The 17,094-nt window shown below is 35.3% G+C and overlaps 1 protein-coding gene across 5 annotated transcripts in view; it reads left to right on the forward strand.

Annotated features, from left to right (window-relative positions):
- The window catches only part of MEMO1 (mediator of cell motility 1), a 125,262-nt gene that overhangs the window by 71,101 nt on the left and 37,067 nt on the right, over positions 1 to 17,094 (forward strand). For 4 of the 5 annotated variants that reach the window (XM_042982215.1, XM_042982214.1, XM_042982212.1 and 1 more), the window contains 3 exons: positions 5,027 to 5,095; positions 12,274 to 12,386; positions 14,330 to 14,441. In XM_042982215.1, the coding sequence (XP_042838149.1) occupies positions 5,027 to 5,095; positions 12,274 to 12,386; positions 14,330 to 14,441 (294 nt within the window). The remainder of the gene's footprint in view (positions 1 to 5,026; positions 5,096 to 12,273; positions 12,387 to 14,329; positions 14,442 to 17,094) is intronic. The other variant, XM_042982213.1, reaches the window with a different exon arrangement.

Here is a 17,094-nt window from a genome sequence, read left to right on the forward strand (position 1 = left end):
AAAGACAGACTGAGAAATTGGAGTATGGAATGAAGGTCAGGGCCTTTAAATTGAAGAATGGCAAATAGGAATTAAAGTCTGAAAAGCTGATCTAAGATGTATCAATTTAAAGAATAAGGGTTGGGACGTGGAGGGATAGGATATGAGTGACAACTGAGAGCAATGCAGTATTGAAAATTTGAGATATTATTCTGGTTTGAGACAGACCAGGACAGATGCTGGTGGATCAAATGGTTTTCAAGGTCCACCTGACTAGGGAAGATAACATATTTCTGAATTGACAAGGGGGAGCCAGTAATGTTAAGATCAGGAACAGCTGTCAGGAATCTGAAGTAGTTTGTACTGGGGTGTTTGGCACTGGAGGATTGGGGACAGAATTGGAAACAACTGAGCCCCTGGTTAGGCTAGAATATCAAGATCAGCAAAAGTGAATGTGCTGAGCCGTAGAACAACTTACATTTCTTCTGGCTAAGATTAGAACCGGGTTGTGGAGAATATTGCTGTACTAAAGCAACTTGATAGGCTCTCTTGCCAGAAGTATACGGATAGAGTGACTACCATTAACCCAACCAATAAAACCTTCAGTGATTTCAGTGTGCTTAGTGTAGGTACCATATTACTTAACTCCTGATTAAGCACACTACTATCCTATATTGCTGTGATTGACTTATGTGAATCTCTTTTTCTCTATTCATATCTTAAGCTAGATCAGATGATGACCCTTTTTAAAACAGCTCTATTGTGGTAGGTTAACCTGCAGCTGCATATCTTTAAAGTGTACAATTGGATACATTTGAAATATGTATACACCTATGAAACCATCACAGTGAGGATGATGAACATATTCATCATCCTCAAGTTTCCTTGTGCCCTTTTGTGATTCATCCCTTCTGTACCTCTCTGCCTCTCCTTTCCAGTCACATCCATTGACTTATTCTTTGTTGCTACAGGTTAGTTTTTATTTTTTAGTGTAATGATACAGTATGAACTCTTTGTTGCGTTCTCTATTTTTTTTTTTTTTTTAACCATCTTTTTAAGTATAATTATTTCTGGGTGTATCAATAGTTCCTTTCTGTTGCTGGAGAGTTTTCCATTATATGACTATATCTCCATTTTTTTGTGTTTTTGTTTTTGTTTTTAATGTTTATTTATTTTTGAGAGAGAGAGAATGAGAGCAGGGTAGGGGCAGAAAGAGAAGGAGACACAGAATCTGAAGCAGGCTCCAGGCTCTGAACTGTCAGCACAGAGCCCAACATGGGGCTCAGACTCAAAAACCGCGAGATCATGACCTGAGCCAAAGTTGGACGCTTAACCGACTGAGCCACCCAGGCACCTCTATACTTCCATTTGTTTATCCATTCATCTTTTGAGGAATTAGGTTTCCAGTTTTTTACTGTTGCAAATAAAGCTGGGATGAGCATTTGTGCACAAATCTTTGTGGTAATAATACTTTCATTTTTCTTAGGAGTGGAAAGCTGGGTCATATGGTAGGAGTATATTTAACTTTTTAAGGAATTGCCAAACTGTTTTCGAAAGTGGTTGTAACATTTTACATTTCCAGTATACATTTCCACTTTACATTTTGAGTATAGCTCGAATTTCACTTCTGCATCCTTAACATACTTGATATGGTCACGTTTTTTGGTTTCAGTTATTCTACTGGCTGTTTAGTGGTAGCTTTTTGTAGTTTTAATTTGCCTTTCCATAGTGACTGAATGATGTTGAGCATTCTTTTGTGTGCTTATTTGCCATCCTGGTATATTCACTAGATTCTATATACAGTGACGGATCCATTCATCCATCAATGGACATTTGGGCCTTTCCGTACTTTGGCTATGGATGTGTCTCTTCGAAACAGCACACCTGTATCCCTTGTATAAATACCTAGTAGTGCAATTGCTGGATCATAGGGTAGCTCTATTTTTAATTTTTCTGAGGAATCTCCATACTGTTTTCCAGAGTGGCTTCACCAGCTTGCATTGCCACCAACAATGCAAAAGAGATCCTCTTTCTCCGCATCCTCGCCAACATCTCTTGTTGATTGAGTTGTTAATGTTAGCCATTCTGACAGGTGTAAGGTGATATCTCATTGTGGTTTTGATTTGTATTTCCCTGATGATGAGTGATGTGGAGCATTTTTTCATGTGTTAGTTGGCCATCTGGATGTCTTCCTTTGAGTAATGTGTATTCATGTCTTTTGCCCATTTCTTCACTGGATTATTTGTTTTTTGGGTGTTGAGTTTGATAAGTTCTTTATAGATTTTGGATGCTAACTCTTTATCTGATATGTCGTTTGCAAGTGTCTTCTCCCATTCTGTCAGTTGCCTTTGAGTTTTGCTGATTGTTTCCTTCGCTGTGCAGAAGCTTTTTATTTTGATGAGGTCCCAATAGTTCATTTTTGCTTTTGTTTCCTTTGCCTCTGGAGACATGTTGAGTAAAAAGTTGCTGTGGCCAAGATCAAAGAGGTTTTTGCCTGCTTTCTCCTTGAGGATGTTGATGGCTTCCTGTCTTACATTGGGGTCTTTCATCCACTTTGAGTTTATTTTTGTGTATGGTGTATAAAGGTAGTCCAGGTTCATTTTTCTGAGTGTTGCTGTCCAGTTTTCCCAGCACCACTTGCTGAAGAGACTTTCTTGATTCCATTGGATATTCTTTCCTGCTTTGTCAAAGATTAGTTGACCACACATTTGTGGGTCCATTTCTGGGGTTTCTGTTCTGTTCCATTGATCTGAGTGTCTGTTCTTTGTGTCAGGGTCACAATCTCTTGGTTGGAGTTTGAGCCCTGAATTGGGCTCTGCGCAGACACTGCAGAGCCTGCTTGAGATTCTTTATTTCCCTCTCTCTTTGCCCCTCCCCTACTCTCTCTCCCTCTCTCTCAAAAATAAACATTTAAAAAAAAATGTATGAAAGTATGGAAGGAAATATTCTTCCTAATATTTGAAAACTTATCTAATCAGCAGAGAAGTCATTCATGTCAGGCATGTGTTTTCATTGTTCCACACTTGTCAGTTGCAGCCACTGCTTAGCTATGGACATAAGAATTCAGTCCATCAATAGATGAATGGATAAAGAAGATGTGAGATACACACACACACACACACACACACACACACACAGAGGAATATTACTCAGCCATAAAAAAGAATGAGAGCTTGCCATTTGCAACAGCATAGATTGATTTAGAGGGTATCAAGTGAAGTAAGTCAGAGAAAGACAAATACAGTATTTCTCTCCAATGTAAAATTTATTTTTTTATTTAAAAAAAAAATTTTTTTTTAACGTTTATTTATTTTTGAGACAGAGAGAGACAGAGCATGAACGGGGGAGGGCCAGAGAGAGAGGGAGACACAGAATCGGAAGCAGGCTCCAGACTCTGAGCCATAAACCCAGAGCCCGACGCGGGGCTCGAACTCACGGACTGCGAGATCGTGACCTGAGCTGAAGTCGGACGCTTAACCGACTGAGCCACCCAGGCGCCCCTCCAATGTAAAATTTAAAAAATAAAACGAACAAAGGAATAAAGAGACAAACAAAAAACCAACCTATTAAATACAGAGAACAAACTAGTAGTGGCCAGAGGGGAGGTCTGTGAGGTTGATGGGTGAAATAGGTAAAAAGGATTAAGAGTATATACTTCTTGATGAACACAGAGAAATGAACAGAATTGTTGAATCATATCTTATATACCTGAAATTAATATATCCCTGTATGTTATGATATAAGAAACCATAGGAGACTCTTTTTTTTTTTTTAGGAGACTTTTTTTTTTTTAATTTTACTTTTTATTTTTAAGATTCACACCCAAATTAGTTAGCATATAGTGCAACAATGATTTCAGGAGTAGATTCCTTAGTGCCTCTTACCCATTTAGCCCATCCCCTCTCCCACCACCCCTCCAATAACCCTCAGTTTGTTCTCCATATTTATGAGTCTCTTCTGTTTTGTCCCCCTCCCTGTTTTTATATGATTTTTGTTTCCCTTCCCTTATGTTCATCTGTTTTGTCTCTTAAAGTCCTCCTATGAGTGAAGTCATAGGATTTTTGTCTTTCTCTGACTAATTTCACTTAGCATAATACCCTCCAGTTCCATCCATGTAGTTGCAAATGGCAGGATTTCCTTCTTTTTGATTGCCAAGTAATGCTCCATTGTATATATATACCACATCTTCTTTATCCATTCATCCATCAATAGACATTTGGGCTCTTTCCATACTTTGGCTATAGTTGATAGTGCTGCTCTAAACATGGGGGTGCACGTGTCCCTTTGAAACAGCACACCTGTATCCCTTGGATAAATGCCTAGTAGTGCAATTGCTGGGTCGTAGGGTGGTTCTATTTTTAGTTTTTTGAGGAACCTCCATACTGTTTTCCAGAGTGGCTGCACCAGCTTGCATTCCCAAGGAGACTCTTAACTATAGAGAATAACAGGTTGCTGGAGGGGTGGTGGGTGGGGGGTGGGGTAAATGGGTGATGGTTGTTAAGGAGGGCACTTGTGATGAGCACTGGGTGTTGTATGTAAGTGATGAATCACTGAATTGTACTCCTGAAACCAATATTACACTATATGTTAATTACTAGAATTTCATAAAAATTTGAGAAAAAAGTTTAAAAAATAAAAAGAAATTTAAAAAAGATGAGTTATTATTATAGGATATTTGATTTATTTAGATTTAACTTGCTCTTGGTCTTACTATTATGTAATAGTCTGCTAATGGTATTGAAGAGGAATGTATAAATTCTATTAGTATTACATTAGCAACTTCAAGTAAGCCTTGAATATCTAAATTTAATTGTCCTGTAGACCAAAAATGTTACAAAAGACTTTTTAAAATTTAAAATTGGAACATAAAGCAATTATGTGTTTTCTGTTGTCTTCTAGAGTTTGCATCATTAGCTATATTGCTTTTATTTTTACACTCACCTCTGTTATGTTTACCATAGTTTTATTTCTTTCAAAAGGTTTTTTTGTTTCAGAACATCTTGATTTTGAATCTGATGATTAAATTTAAAAATATTTTGTTTTTTAGCCATGCAGGATATACATACTGTGGGTCTTGTGCTGCTCATGCTTACAAACAAGTGGATCCATCCATTACGTAAGTAATACGTGGTTTTGTTTAAATGGGAGAAGGTTGGGAATTATATCATAACTGCTCTGTCATGAAGTAATTTGCTTTTGCGTGCTTATTGTCATATACTCGATTTCATTAGGAATTTGACTTTTTATTTAATACCTTCTGTAGATTATGAGAAGCTTTTGTATTGTTTTTCATTTCTGAACATTTAGTCTTGACTTTTCCTTTTGTTGGTAAATGTTTAGTTGTGGAACTGTTAGAAGGTTAAATATTTTGGTTTTTAAAGTTTTCTTTCAAAACCCAGGAGATGAACATCTTTAAGAAGAATGCAGAGCACTTTGTTCTGTGTTAATCATTTTGTAATTAAAAATTCTTTATTATACTTATGGTTAATGAAAGAAAATAATATTTCATTGACAAGATGAAGTAGCTGAATTATTTTAGAATCTGATAGTGAACTTAATGTGGCGTTTGAAGCATGTTAGCTCTTAGTAATTTGGTGGGAGCTCTGAAATTAGCTTTAAAATTTTTTTCTGGCAAATTGAGACTTATAAAGTGATACACTATTCTCTAAAATAAGAAATTTGTGAAGTTTGAAAAGCTTCTGCTAGAAATAGTCACCCAAATTACTTAATTTACTGACCAGCATTTTATTTAAATAGTTAATTCACAAATGTGAACTAGTATCAGGCTCCAGTCTGTATGCTAGTTATACAGACACTCTACACATAGGTAAAGTCAGTTATCTTCCCTGTGTCAAATGTTGATTGCTAGGTTCGAGTTGTGCTAGTGGAGGTGGAGTGTAATCATTCCAAGGAAGTAACTCACAGCAGCCATGAGTTTAAAAAGGAAGCCTCACCCCACAGCCTACTCCTTTGCCTTTGAGCAATTTGTTCAAAAGAGATGCTCTTTTTTGTTCTTATGTAGTGTGCTCTGCTCATTGTATCATACCTTTGTTGGAAATTATTTTTAGTAAGTTTTTCATAATAAATAAAATAATGTTGCCAAATTGATGAAGTTTTGGTTAGCCTTCATTTATGTTTTGAGGAGTGTTTTAGCAAGTATTTAATACCTATTTAATGTACAATTTTAACTAATGTATTTCATATGTAAGAGCAAAAATAGATTGGAAAGACTTTCAGAAGCTTCCTTCATTTGATCCTGGGTCTGTATTTCAGTGATAATCAAATGTAGTTTATATGATAGCCTTTCCCAAACCTTTTTCTTTCTTTTTCTTTCTTTCTTTCTTTCTTTCTTTCTTTCTTTCTTTCTTTCTTTCTTTCTTTCTTTCTTTCTTTCTTTCTTATATATATACATATATATATATATATATATATTTATTTAATGTTTTTTATTTACTTTTAAGACAGAGAGAGACAGAGCATGAGTGGGGGTGGGGCACAGAGAGGGAGACAAGAATTTGAAGTAGGCTCCAGGCTCTGAGCTGTTAGCACAGAGCCTGAAGTGGGGCTCTAACTCAGGAACTGTGAGATCACGACCTGAGCCGACATTGGAGACCTGAGCCAATGTTGGACGCTTAACCAACTGAGCTACCCAAGCGCCCCTCCCAAACCTTTTTCTATTTGATAATGTTATGTAGAGAGATATAGAATCTATATTGGTAGAAGCAGAAAGCATGTATTAAATAAGTGGATAGAAAGTGAGAATGCGAGGAAAAAGAGAAAAAGGAAGAAAGCCAAGGACTAAGATGATGATGATAAAGTGAGTAAAGAGAGGCAAATGATGCATGATGATGTGATCAGCCTATTTTTGTAATTAGTATATAATAATTGAATTTTGAATAAATCTAAAGGTCCTAATATTAAAAACAATTCACAGTCATAGCTGTATTCTCTTGAAGGTGGCTGTCCTTGAGATTGGCAGTGTTTCAAAGTTCTTTGAGAAAATAGAGAAAGAACATTCTTCTGGGAACTATGAAAAGTATAGAGAAGAAATAACAGTCCAAGAGAGATTAAATTCTATACCACTAGCTTCCATTCTTACCTTCCATACTAATTCATTCCCTACATGTCAACTACGGTCATCTTTTGTACTATCTTGTACTTTGAATGCATCTTTTACCTTTGCATCATTTCATTAACATCTTACATAGAACATTTAGATGATATTTGTTTTTTTTTAATGTTTATTTTTGAGAAAGAAAGACAGAGAGAGAGACAGATAGGGAGGGAATGCGAATGGGGGAGGGGAAGAGAGAGAGGGACACAGAATCCGAAGCAGGCTTCAGGCTCTGAGCTGTCAGCCCAGAGCCCAACATGGGGCTTGAAGTCACAAACTGTGAGGTCCTGACAAGCCGAATTTGGTTGCTTAATGGACTGAATCATCCAGGCACCCATAGAAGATATTTGTTAATTGAGTTATGCCAATCTTTTGAATGTTGACATTTCATCAAAAAGTGCCAAAAAAACACATTTGTTGATATTACCACAAATTTCATCAGAAATATCTTTAATTATTGGGAAGCTGTTAATTTCATAGTCGTAGAAGTTTTGCAGAAGTCTAATATTCACTGGAAAACTTCAGGTATATCTTGGGTAATGTTTTCTTTGAAGTGGCAGGCCAATTTTGTTCATTTTCTAGGAAATTTCTGCTAAGTACCTAAATTGGAATAGCCATAATTTGTCTACAGTCATTTTTTGAAGTAAAAATTGTGTTCCATGAAAAAAAGGTCTAGGTTTGGATTACACTCAAAAATCACACAAATGTTTTCCCTGAGACATAATTCTATATATATCAAAAGTGCTTTATGCATTTCAATCACTACAAATTTAAACATTTGTCATACAAAATATTTTTATAAAATTTTACTCAGAGTTCAAGATTTATTGGAAGTAAGTGATACTGGCCTTAAAAAAACAAGCAAAAAGCCTTGGTGTGGGTGGAGATAACGGATGTATGACTAGTAGTGCGTTCTGATTCCATTATCTTGATCACAGTTCTGATGTGCCAATGGTTTAATTTACCCAGCCGCATTTTTGTACCATAAATGCAGATGGCAACATAGTGGGAAAGGTAGGTTCCTCATTATTACTAAAACGGTATTGATTTTGTGGACTTCTTTGAAGGGTCTTGAGGAATCTACAGTCCACAATTCAAGAAATGCTGTGATACCAGGATGATTGGATTTAGATTATGGGAAAGGTGTTGGGGAAGGCATTTGATTTTGGGGAAGGAAATGATTTCGAAGCCAAGCAGAAGGAACAGTAGCATGTGTGAAGGCTTTCGCCTAGATGGAGTTGTTCCAGTCATCAAAGAACCGCAAGACCAGTATCATAGACTATTGTGATCAAGGGGTGGGGGTGGGGAAAGTAATGCAAGACGGGGCTAGTTCACTGAGACTTTAGAACCCATTTTAAGGATTTTAGATCTTATCCTCCAATTATATGAAAAATCACTGAAAGACTTTAAAAAATTTTTTTAGCATTTATTTATTTTTGAGAGAGAGAGAACAAGTGGGGGAAGGGCAGAGAGAGAGGGAGGGAGGGAGAGAGAGAGAGAGAGAGCGAGCAGGGCAGGGGCAGAGAGAGAGGGAGACACAGAATCCGAAGCAGGCTCTAGGCTCTCAGCTGTCACGCAGAGCCTGATGCAGGGCTTGAACTCACGGACTGTGAGATCATGACCTGAGCTGAAGTCGGACACCTAACTGACTGAGCCACACAGGTGCCCAAAGACTTTTTCAGCAAGGGAGTGATAGGATCTGACTTATGTTTCAAAAGGAGTAAAGGAATTTAAAAAATGATGCATTTAAGTAAGTTCTTTCCCATAATTATCATTGCTGAGTCTTTTCCTATTACTAAAACTTTAATTAAAAACCTGGAATTCAGGATGTACTTAGATAGTAATTTGATTTTGATTTATATCTTTCAGAAAGCCTTTCAGTTAGGAAAAGAGAGCCAAAGGAATCTTCTTTGTGGCCACATGTCATTTAGTTCTTCAGTTAAAATATCTCCACTTGCCAGGAAACATCTTTAGAGAATTACTTGTATTCCATTATTTAGATTAAATTGTTGAATATTTATAAGGGCAGATACTAAGGTAACTTACATATTTGATGCATAGACTATAATTCTTGTAGTAAGTAATTCCACAAATGTGAATTCTCTGGAGGTATTATACATGAACTACATTCCTTTCTTTCTTTTTAAGTTTTATTTATTTATTTTGAAAGGGAGAGAGTGCAAGCAGGGGAGGGGCAGAGAGAGATAAAGAGAGAGAGAATCCCAAGAAGGACCCTCACTGTCAGTGCAGAGCCTGATGTAGGGCTCAATAACATGAACCATGAGATCATGACCTGAGCTGAAACCAAGAGTGTGTTTAATTGCAAGAATTTTGAAATTAATTGAAGGAAGGGAAAGTGACGTTGCTTCCAATGCCTGTATTATTTCTCTTCAAAATATTCCTGTGGCCTTGGTGTTTATGGATCTAGCAATCTAGCAAAAAGAAAGAAAATAGTGTTTTTTATTTACATTATTAATTTGGTTGGCATGTAGCCAACAAAGAGACCCATTTTGAGATTATGCACTTTTTTTTCCTTCTTTTCATTGTCATGTAGCCTTTTTTAATTTTGGGGTTCATCACTTATAAGGGTTTTATATTGATGTGACCTAAACTTTTTTTCTGTGTTGCATATGAGTGAGTTTCTGCCAAACTAGAAGGAGTCTGTTGGGTACACAACTGGCGAATTCAGATGAGTGGGAATTCTTCCCTGTAGGTGTTACCATTTCATCCAGGTTGGGTCTGACAAAAAAGGTGAACAAGGTAAATAAATAGTCAGGTACCAGAGGAGGCAATTAGACTTTACATGCTGACCTCTGATGTTTATTTCTGGAGTAGTGCTCCTATTTTGGTCACTGTTAGAACCTTGCTGCACTTACCTAGAAATGTATCTATATCTTGAGTTTAAATTGGTGTTTTAAAAGTCATCTCATATTTTAATTATATATGATGGATTTCCTAGAAGTGTTCTGATTTTAAATATTCTATTCTTCTGTCTTTTCATAGAAGTGCATTCCTCAGTCATAAAAATGCCTTCTTTTTCATACTTGATTCTTGGTTCATGTAATAGCCATCCTTAGGCAGGTCACCTGAGCACTCAGAGTTACCATTGTCTGTTTCCCACATTAGACTTTAATTTTAAAAATTGTGGTGATATTTATGTACTGTTAAGATAAGAGGACATACTGGTAGCTCTTTTGTTCATTTAGGATTGTAATTTGATTTGATCTTTGGTGTGTGTGTGTATGTGTGTGTAAATGGTTGTTGATTTGCTCATAGAGGTGATGACAAGAAGTGAGTATTAGTAGTGTAAGAAGAGGAGGAGGAAAGGAGATTATGATTTTAACTAGAAATGGCCTGTGGTTCAGGTCTTATGGTTTTCTGTATATGACATCTTGAGGAAGTTTTGGGACTCTAAACTGAGAATTGCTGTTTCCTTATCCACAGCTTTCTTACCGTCCCCTCCCGCAGCCATAGCATGTAACATATAGCAGACAATAGGTTGTCTTAGCTGTAATTGAATTTTATGAAAATAAGTATATTGCCTAAGTACATTCCTTGACTTGCAAGTTTTTTTCTATTCTTTTTTTTTTAAGTTTTTTTTTTTTGATGTTTTATTTTTAAGAGAGAGAAAGAGAGAGAGAAAATGAATGAGCGGGGGAGGGGCAGAGAGAGAGGGAGACAAAGAATCTGAAGCAGGCTTCAGGCTCTGAGTTGTCAGCACACAGCCCCATGTGGGGGTCTAACTCATGAACTGCCAGATCATGACCTGAGCCAAAGTCAGACGCTTAACCATCTGAGCCACCCAGGTGCCCCTACTTGCAAATTTTTGATATGAAAAAACTAGGTCATGTCTCAGTCTTTGTCCATTAATTGAACAATGAGTAGTAATTAATTTTTTCTAGGTACATAGCTTATCATATAACCCCTTCTTTCTCATAGGTTTGGCTTTTCGAGTCTAAAAGTTTGTGTGTATGTGTGGTGGGGGGAAGTTTCGTTCATATGACTCTGGGAAAACAGAGAAAATGGATAGTTTTAGAATTTAGATTGTAGGGATGTTTGAGGTAAAATGAGGGGAAGTTAATTTTACTCTTGATGTCAAGATAAAGGGATTATAAAGATTTAAGCTATAGTTTAACCCAGTTCTTTTCTTTAGCTATAGTGCAAATAACACATAATCAAATTTCTTTGTTTTTGAGAATGACTTCTACTTGAATGGGAACAGAGAAAGCTTATTATACAGAATTTTTCTCAACAAGATTCCTTTTTTCTCTGCTATGGTAGAAATGTGGAAATAGCTTTATCAGAATGGTTCTTTGTAGTGATATTTTGTATGGACTTTTATAAATTATGCTATTATGTATTTCTATTAAAATTGTGGCAGATCTTGGGAGGCAAGGTTAGAATGTGTTAGAATTTTAAGATTTTATTTAATAGCTGAAATGTTTAAATTCAGTTAAGATAGCTACTGACAATCTTCTGTATCTTAGGCATTGTGAATACAGAAATGATTTTAAGCATATCAGTTGCTTTACTGTAGATCAGTAAATCAATAACTAGTATGCCTAGGTGTTGGAAATGGTTCCTTTAAAGGCCTTCCAACAAAAAGACAAAGATAAGGAATTTAATTTAATTAACTGAGAAGCAAATCATTAGTGGGCATATTAGTTTGCTAGGGATGCCGTAATAAAATACCATGAAGTAGGTGGCTGAAAACAACAGAAATTTATTTTCTCACAGTTCGGAGGCTGGAAGTCTAAGATGAAGGTGCTGGTAGAGTTGGTTTCTCCTGAAGCCTGTCTCGTTGGCCTCAGATGGCTGTCTTCTTGATGCCTCTTCACATGGTCGCCTCTCTGTGCATGTGCACCCCTGGCATCTCTTCCCCTTCTTATAAGGATACCAGTCACTGGATTCAGTCTTTACACGAACAGCCTCATTTTAACTTAATGATGTGTTAAATACCTTAGCTCCTAATATGGTTATGTTCTGAGGTACTGGGATGGAACTTCACCATAAATTTTAGGGGTGCATAATTTAGCTCATAACAGTAGGTAATGAAGTCAGTCAAGAAGGAAAATGGTACCACATGTGATTTTTAAAAATTACTTGTTTTTTTCCCTTTCGTTTAATAAGGTTTGTGTAGAAGTGCAATTGTTCTGTGCTTTTTGTTGTGTATCTCCTAGCCGGAGAATTTTCATCCTTGGGCCTTCTCATCATGTGCCCCTCTCTCGATGTGCACTTTCCAGTGTGGATATATATAGGACACCTCTGTATGACCTTCGTATTGACCAAAAGAGTAAGTATATAGAAATCTTACAGCTTTTAAACAGCTAAAGAGTTTTTAAAATGAGAATTGTAAGTTAATTTAAAAAATTGAAAATGTGAATATTGTAAGTATTCTCTCAGTTTTAAAGGTAAAATTGATTGCAACTTATCTGCAAACAGCAACAACAAAGAAAGGATATCTTCTGTATGCCTAAAAGATGACTAGACTTTTTTTGCCAGCCACAAAAATCTCTGTCAGGTCCACTAGTCTCCAGACTGTTAGTGGTTACATCTGTATTGAGGGAAGTACCATGTACTCACTATACCACGAGACAAGAAGTTAGTATGCACCGTAACTTGATGAAAGATCCTGAACATGTTAGTCTGCCTCTGTGTTATTACTTGCCTCATTGTAAATAGATTATGGTGATAATGCCTTTATTTCCTCTCAAATAATCTTTATTGGGGAAAAGAAATAAGATGGTACTTGTGAAACTCTGAAACAAAAGCTGAAATAAATCTCAAGTGTATTTTATTTTTAAAACATGCCTGTTACTTTGATATATTTTTTCCATAGGATTTTAGAAATCACATCTTTATTTAGTTGTATCTCACTTTATCCATTGAATGTATAAATTAAAACCTTTGACTTTATAATAGTATTTTTGGAGGAGGGGGGAGCCTAATTTTAAAAATACAGAACAGTACAGAGAATAGTGTAACAAATATTCTTGTACCTACCATCCACAATTGACTCAGAATTTTTCCCTTATCTGAATTCCGTTTACTTTCCCAAAGACCATCTTCATGAACTTGCTGTGTATTCTTCCAGGGCATCAAATTACATTTTTAAGTATGTTGTGTGCTTATTGTTTCTAGAAATTTTGGAACACATTCTTCTGTAGAATGAAAGAAGCCATTTGCAAAATAGATAATCACCTCGTTTTCCTATTTTTAGGCCTAATTTTTCATAGTTTGGGGTTTTCATTACCATGGAGTATTAGTAATTTGTTGTTAGAATAATTTTTACTAATGAAGCTGGAGTATAACTAGCCTTATTACTCTCTGTGATGCTCTTAGGAGACACACTTTATTTTTAATACCTTGGGGCATTCAGAAAATTTTGGTTTAAATAGCATCCTAATGAGGGAATGGATGATTTTTAATAAGGTATAGTTTTGCAAAAAAAAAAAAAAAAAAAGAGTTATACCATCATTTGTGTCTTTCTCTGATATTGGTAAACCCATTTATAAAAATGTTGGTTCTCTTCTATGATAAAACTATTCTTACTCATTTTACATATTAAATTTCATCTTTTTTTTGATACAATATCCAGTTTTAAGTTTGATTTATCAGAAGGGTCTGAATTACTAGATCATTTTAAGATTATTTATGGCATGGTACTCTGGTGAATTTATGTTCTGGGCTGCCCCAGAGGCCTAATTTTTAATTTTGAGGAATATAGCATGCTTCATAGGAATTTTCTGTTCCCAGTGTGGCAGGCATCTGAGGTGGGAAATAATAATCCCATAGATTTTATTACAAAAGAAAACAAAACATAAAAACTGTATTATTAACCTCACAAGTAGGTAGATCAGTGGCTTTGCCATATTTTACTAGGAGTTCTAATCAACTATGTTCTTGTTGTCATGTGCTGATTAAAGTCAAGGAAAAGCTTAGACCCAGAGGTAATTTTAGATGTAATGAAAAGAACTGATGAAAATTTTGAATTACTATTTTAATATAACTGTGTAATATATGAAAGTGCTAAGTAGTCATTACATGTGTTATTGCTTTGTCTGGTATGTAAAAAGCTACTTTTTTCTTCTTTTTTTAAGATAAAAATGAGGGAAATTATTATGTGGTACTTCTGTCTCTTGCCAAAGCGTGTAGTTTTTTGTTACTGAGTGGAGTCTCACAGAATAAGGATATACATTAATATATTTGTTTTACTATATTTTGAAATCTCTTTAGTTTACGGAGAACTATGGAAGACAGGAATGTTTGAACGCATGTCTCTGCAGACAGATGAAGACGAACACAGTATTGAAATGCATTTGCCTTATACAGCTAAAGCCATGGAAAGGTATACTGATTAATATAAGAAATCCCAGAGAAATCATAAATATTAATTTCTTTGGAATTATTTTCACTGGGTAAAATAATATTTAGGATAAGGAGATATAAAAAATTTTTTTTGTTGTTTGATGGGCGCCTGGCTGGCTCAGTTGGTAGAGCATGTGCCTCTTGATCTTGGAGTTGTGAGTCTGAGCCCCACACTGGGTGTAGAGATTACTTAAAAATAAAAAGTCCTAAAAAAGTTTTTTTGTTCTTTGAAATGATATAAAAATTTGCGATAGATTTTCCTATTGTGGATTGAAGTTGGTTTTGACTAGTTTGCCTATAAAGGCTGACCATATGAATTGATAACAGTTGTTTTATTGGGTGATAATATTTTAAAAACCTGTGTGTGTGTGTGTGTGTGTGTGTGTGTGTGTGTGTGTGTGTATTGATCTGCCTGTTATTTTATTCATTAGACATTTATCTCAGAATAACAGTTACATTCTTTTATGCTGTAAGTAAGTAATCACACAATTTTAGATTTGGAAATTACATAGAAGGTCATTTATTTCAGTCTTATGCAAAGTACATGAATATCTTTTAAAATATGTGTGACAGATTATTATTTGGGACTCCTAAAGGTCTTCCAGTGATAGGATGTACACAAAACTACTAAGTAGAATGAGGACAAGGACAGTATCTATTTTATTCTTCACTTGTATCCCAGTGCGTAGTGCAATGCCCATTACATAGTCATTAATGTATTTTGTAAAAAGAAAAATTTTTTAAAGAGCTTTCTTTCTTCTTTTAGGGCAGTATTCAAATTAGAAAGTCCTTCCTTTTGTAGGTCACATTTCTCTAATTTTTCAACTGTTTCCTGTATATGGATTTAATATTCCGTACATAGTTTCACTAGTTCTAAATATGGTGAGATTATTCCTTCTGGATCTTGTCCCTATATTCTCTTAGTAAAATACAGGGTATATATATATATAGGTTTTCAGTAAATGTTTTTTTGATTAAATGATCAAAGTAACCCGAGATCACATTAACATTATTCATGCTGATATGGCTTACATACTATTGGCTAATACACTTGTGGTCAGCTAAAACCCAAGTCTTTTTCATACAGTTAAATTGAATTATTTTCTCTCTTGTACTTTTGGGGTTTCCTTTCAACCCTCAGTTACTACTGTTTAATTTTTTCTTGTTGGTTTTAGTCTATTATGGCAGTCTTTTTGGATCATTTCCACTCTTAATTCTGTTATCAAAGTATTATTTAACTTCTCTCAGTCTTATGTTATCCCCATCTATACACAGTGATAACTATGATGAATTGTGTATACCTGAAGAAGTTTCCAAAAATCAGTGTGATAATAAATTATAAAGAATATAATTTTAGGTTAATTGTGTTTTACTACATTCTAATTCTTCAGAAATTGTTAAACCAATGTATGCTGTTTATTTCTCAGAATGCTAGTATAATCAGAACACTCCATTCTTCAGTTACATAGAATAAGAGAAAACTTTTATTATTTCCTGAAATGTTTACATATTTTGTTATGAAAAAATATATTTTAGACCTGGTAAATTTCAACACACTAGAACCAGTACAATTAAAGCCAACAATATCCTTAAGGAAGTTTTAACAAAATAACATTTTTTGTTGTTATTTCAAAAGTAAAATGTGTAATATTGAAAATTTAGGAAAATAGAAACTTAAAATCAACAAAAATTCTTTTTAATAATTCCCCTTCTATTAAATGGTGTTAAATAACCACTATTAAATATATCACTTCTCAAGAGACCTTCCCTCTCTCCCAGATTACATTTGCATCTCTGATACTGACTAGTACCTAGAAGGTACCTAGTGCTTTTCCTTTATAGCCTTTGGTGCACTCACTGTGTATATTAGTTATGCGTTACTGCACAAGATATTGCTCCAAAACTTAGAGGCTGAAAATCACAACTATTTTATTGCTCATAATTTTTAGGTCAAGAATTTAGGCAGGGGACACCTTGCTCTGGTCCATGAAGAGTTGACTGAGGTAACCTGAATGGGGTTAGAGGATCCAAGATGGCCTTAGTGCTGGTTTTTAGTTGTTAGTTGACCTCATTTGTTCTCTAGGTAGCTGGTTCATTCATCAACCAGGGCTTTTCTCTCTTCTTGGCTTCTGTCTAGAAGGATAGCCTGGATTTGTTTACATGGTGATTTTGGTAGCAAGAGAACAAAAACAAAAGTTTCTCAGCCTGTTAAGGGCTAGGTCTGAAACTGCATGGCATTATTTTTATCACAGTCTCTTTTTTAAAGCAGAACACAATGTCAGCCAAGATTTAAAGGAAGGAGAAATAAATAGATTCCGCCTCTTTTTTTTTTTTTTTTTTTTAAATTCTAGTTAGTTAACATATAGTATAATATTGGTTTCAGGATTAGAAATAGATGATCAATACTTTTCTTGATGAGAAAAGTAGCACGTGTATACAGGAATAGGAAGAATTGTTGGCAGCCATCTTTGCAGATGGATTACCACAGTTCTTCTGGTGGGCAATTCAGTGTTTATCCAACATGCAGTATTCAGCCCTCTTAAGATGCCCAGAAATCTCATTCATTTATACCCTCAGGTTCAAAGTCTGTTGCCTTATGATCTGCATGAGGTTAAGATGTGGATGAGGCTTTC

The sequence above is a fragment of the Panthera tigris genome, chromosome A3 (assembly GCF_018350195.1).
Source record: "Panthera tigris isolate Pti1 chromosome A3, P.tigris_Pti1_mat1.1, whole genome shotgun sequence".
NCBI classification, from domain to species: domain Eukaryota; kingdom Metazoa; phylum Chordata; class Mammalia; order Carnivora; family Felidae; genus Panthera; species Panthera tigris.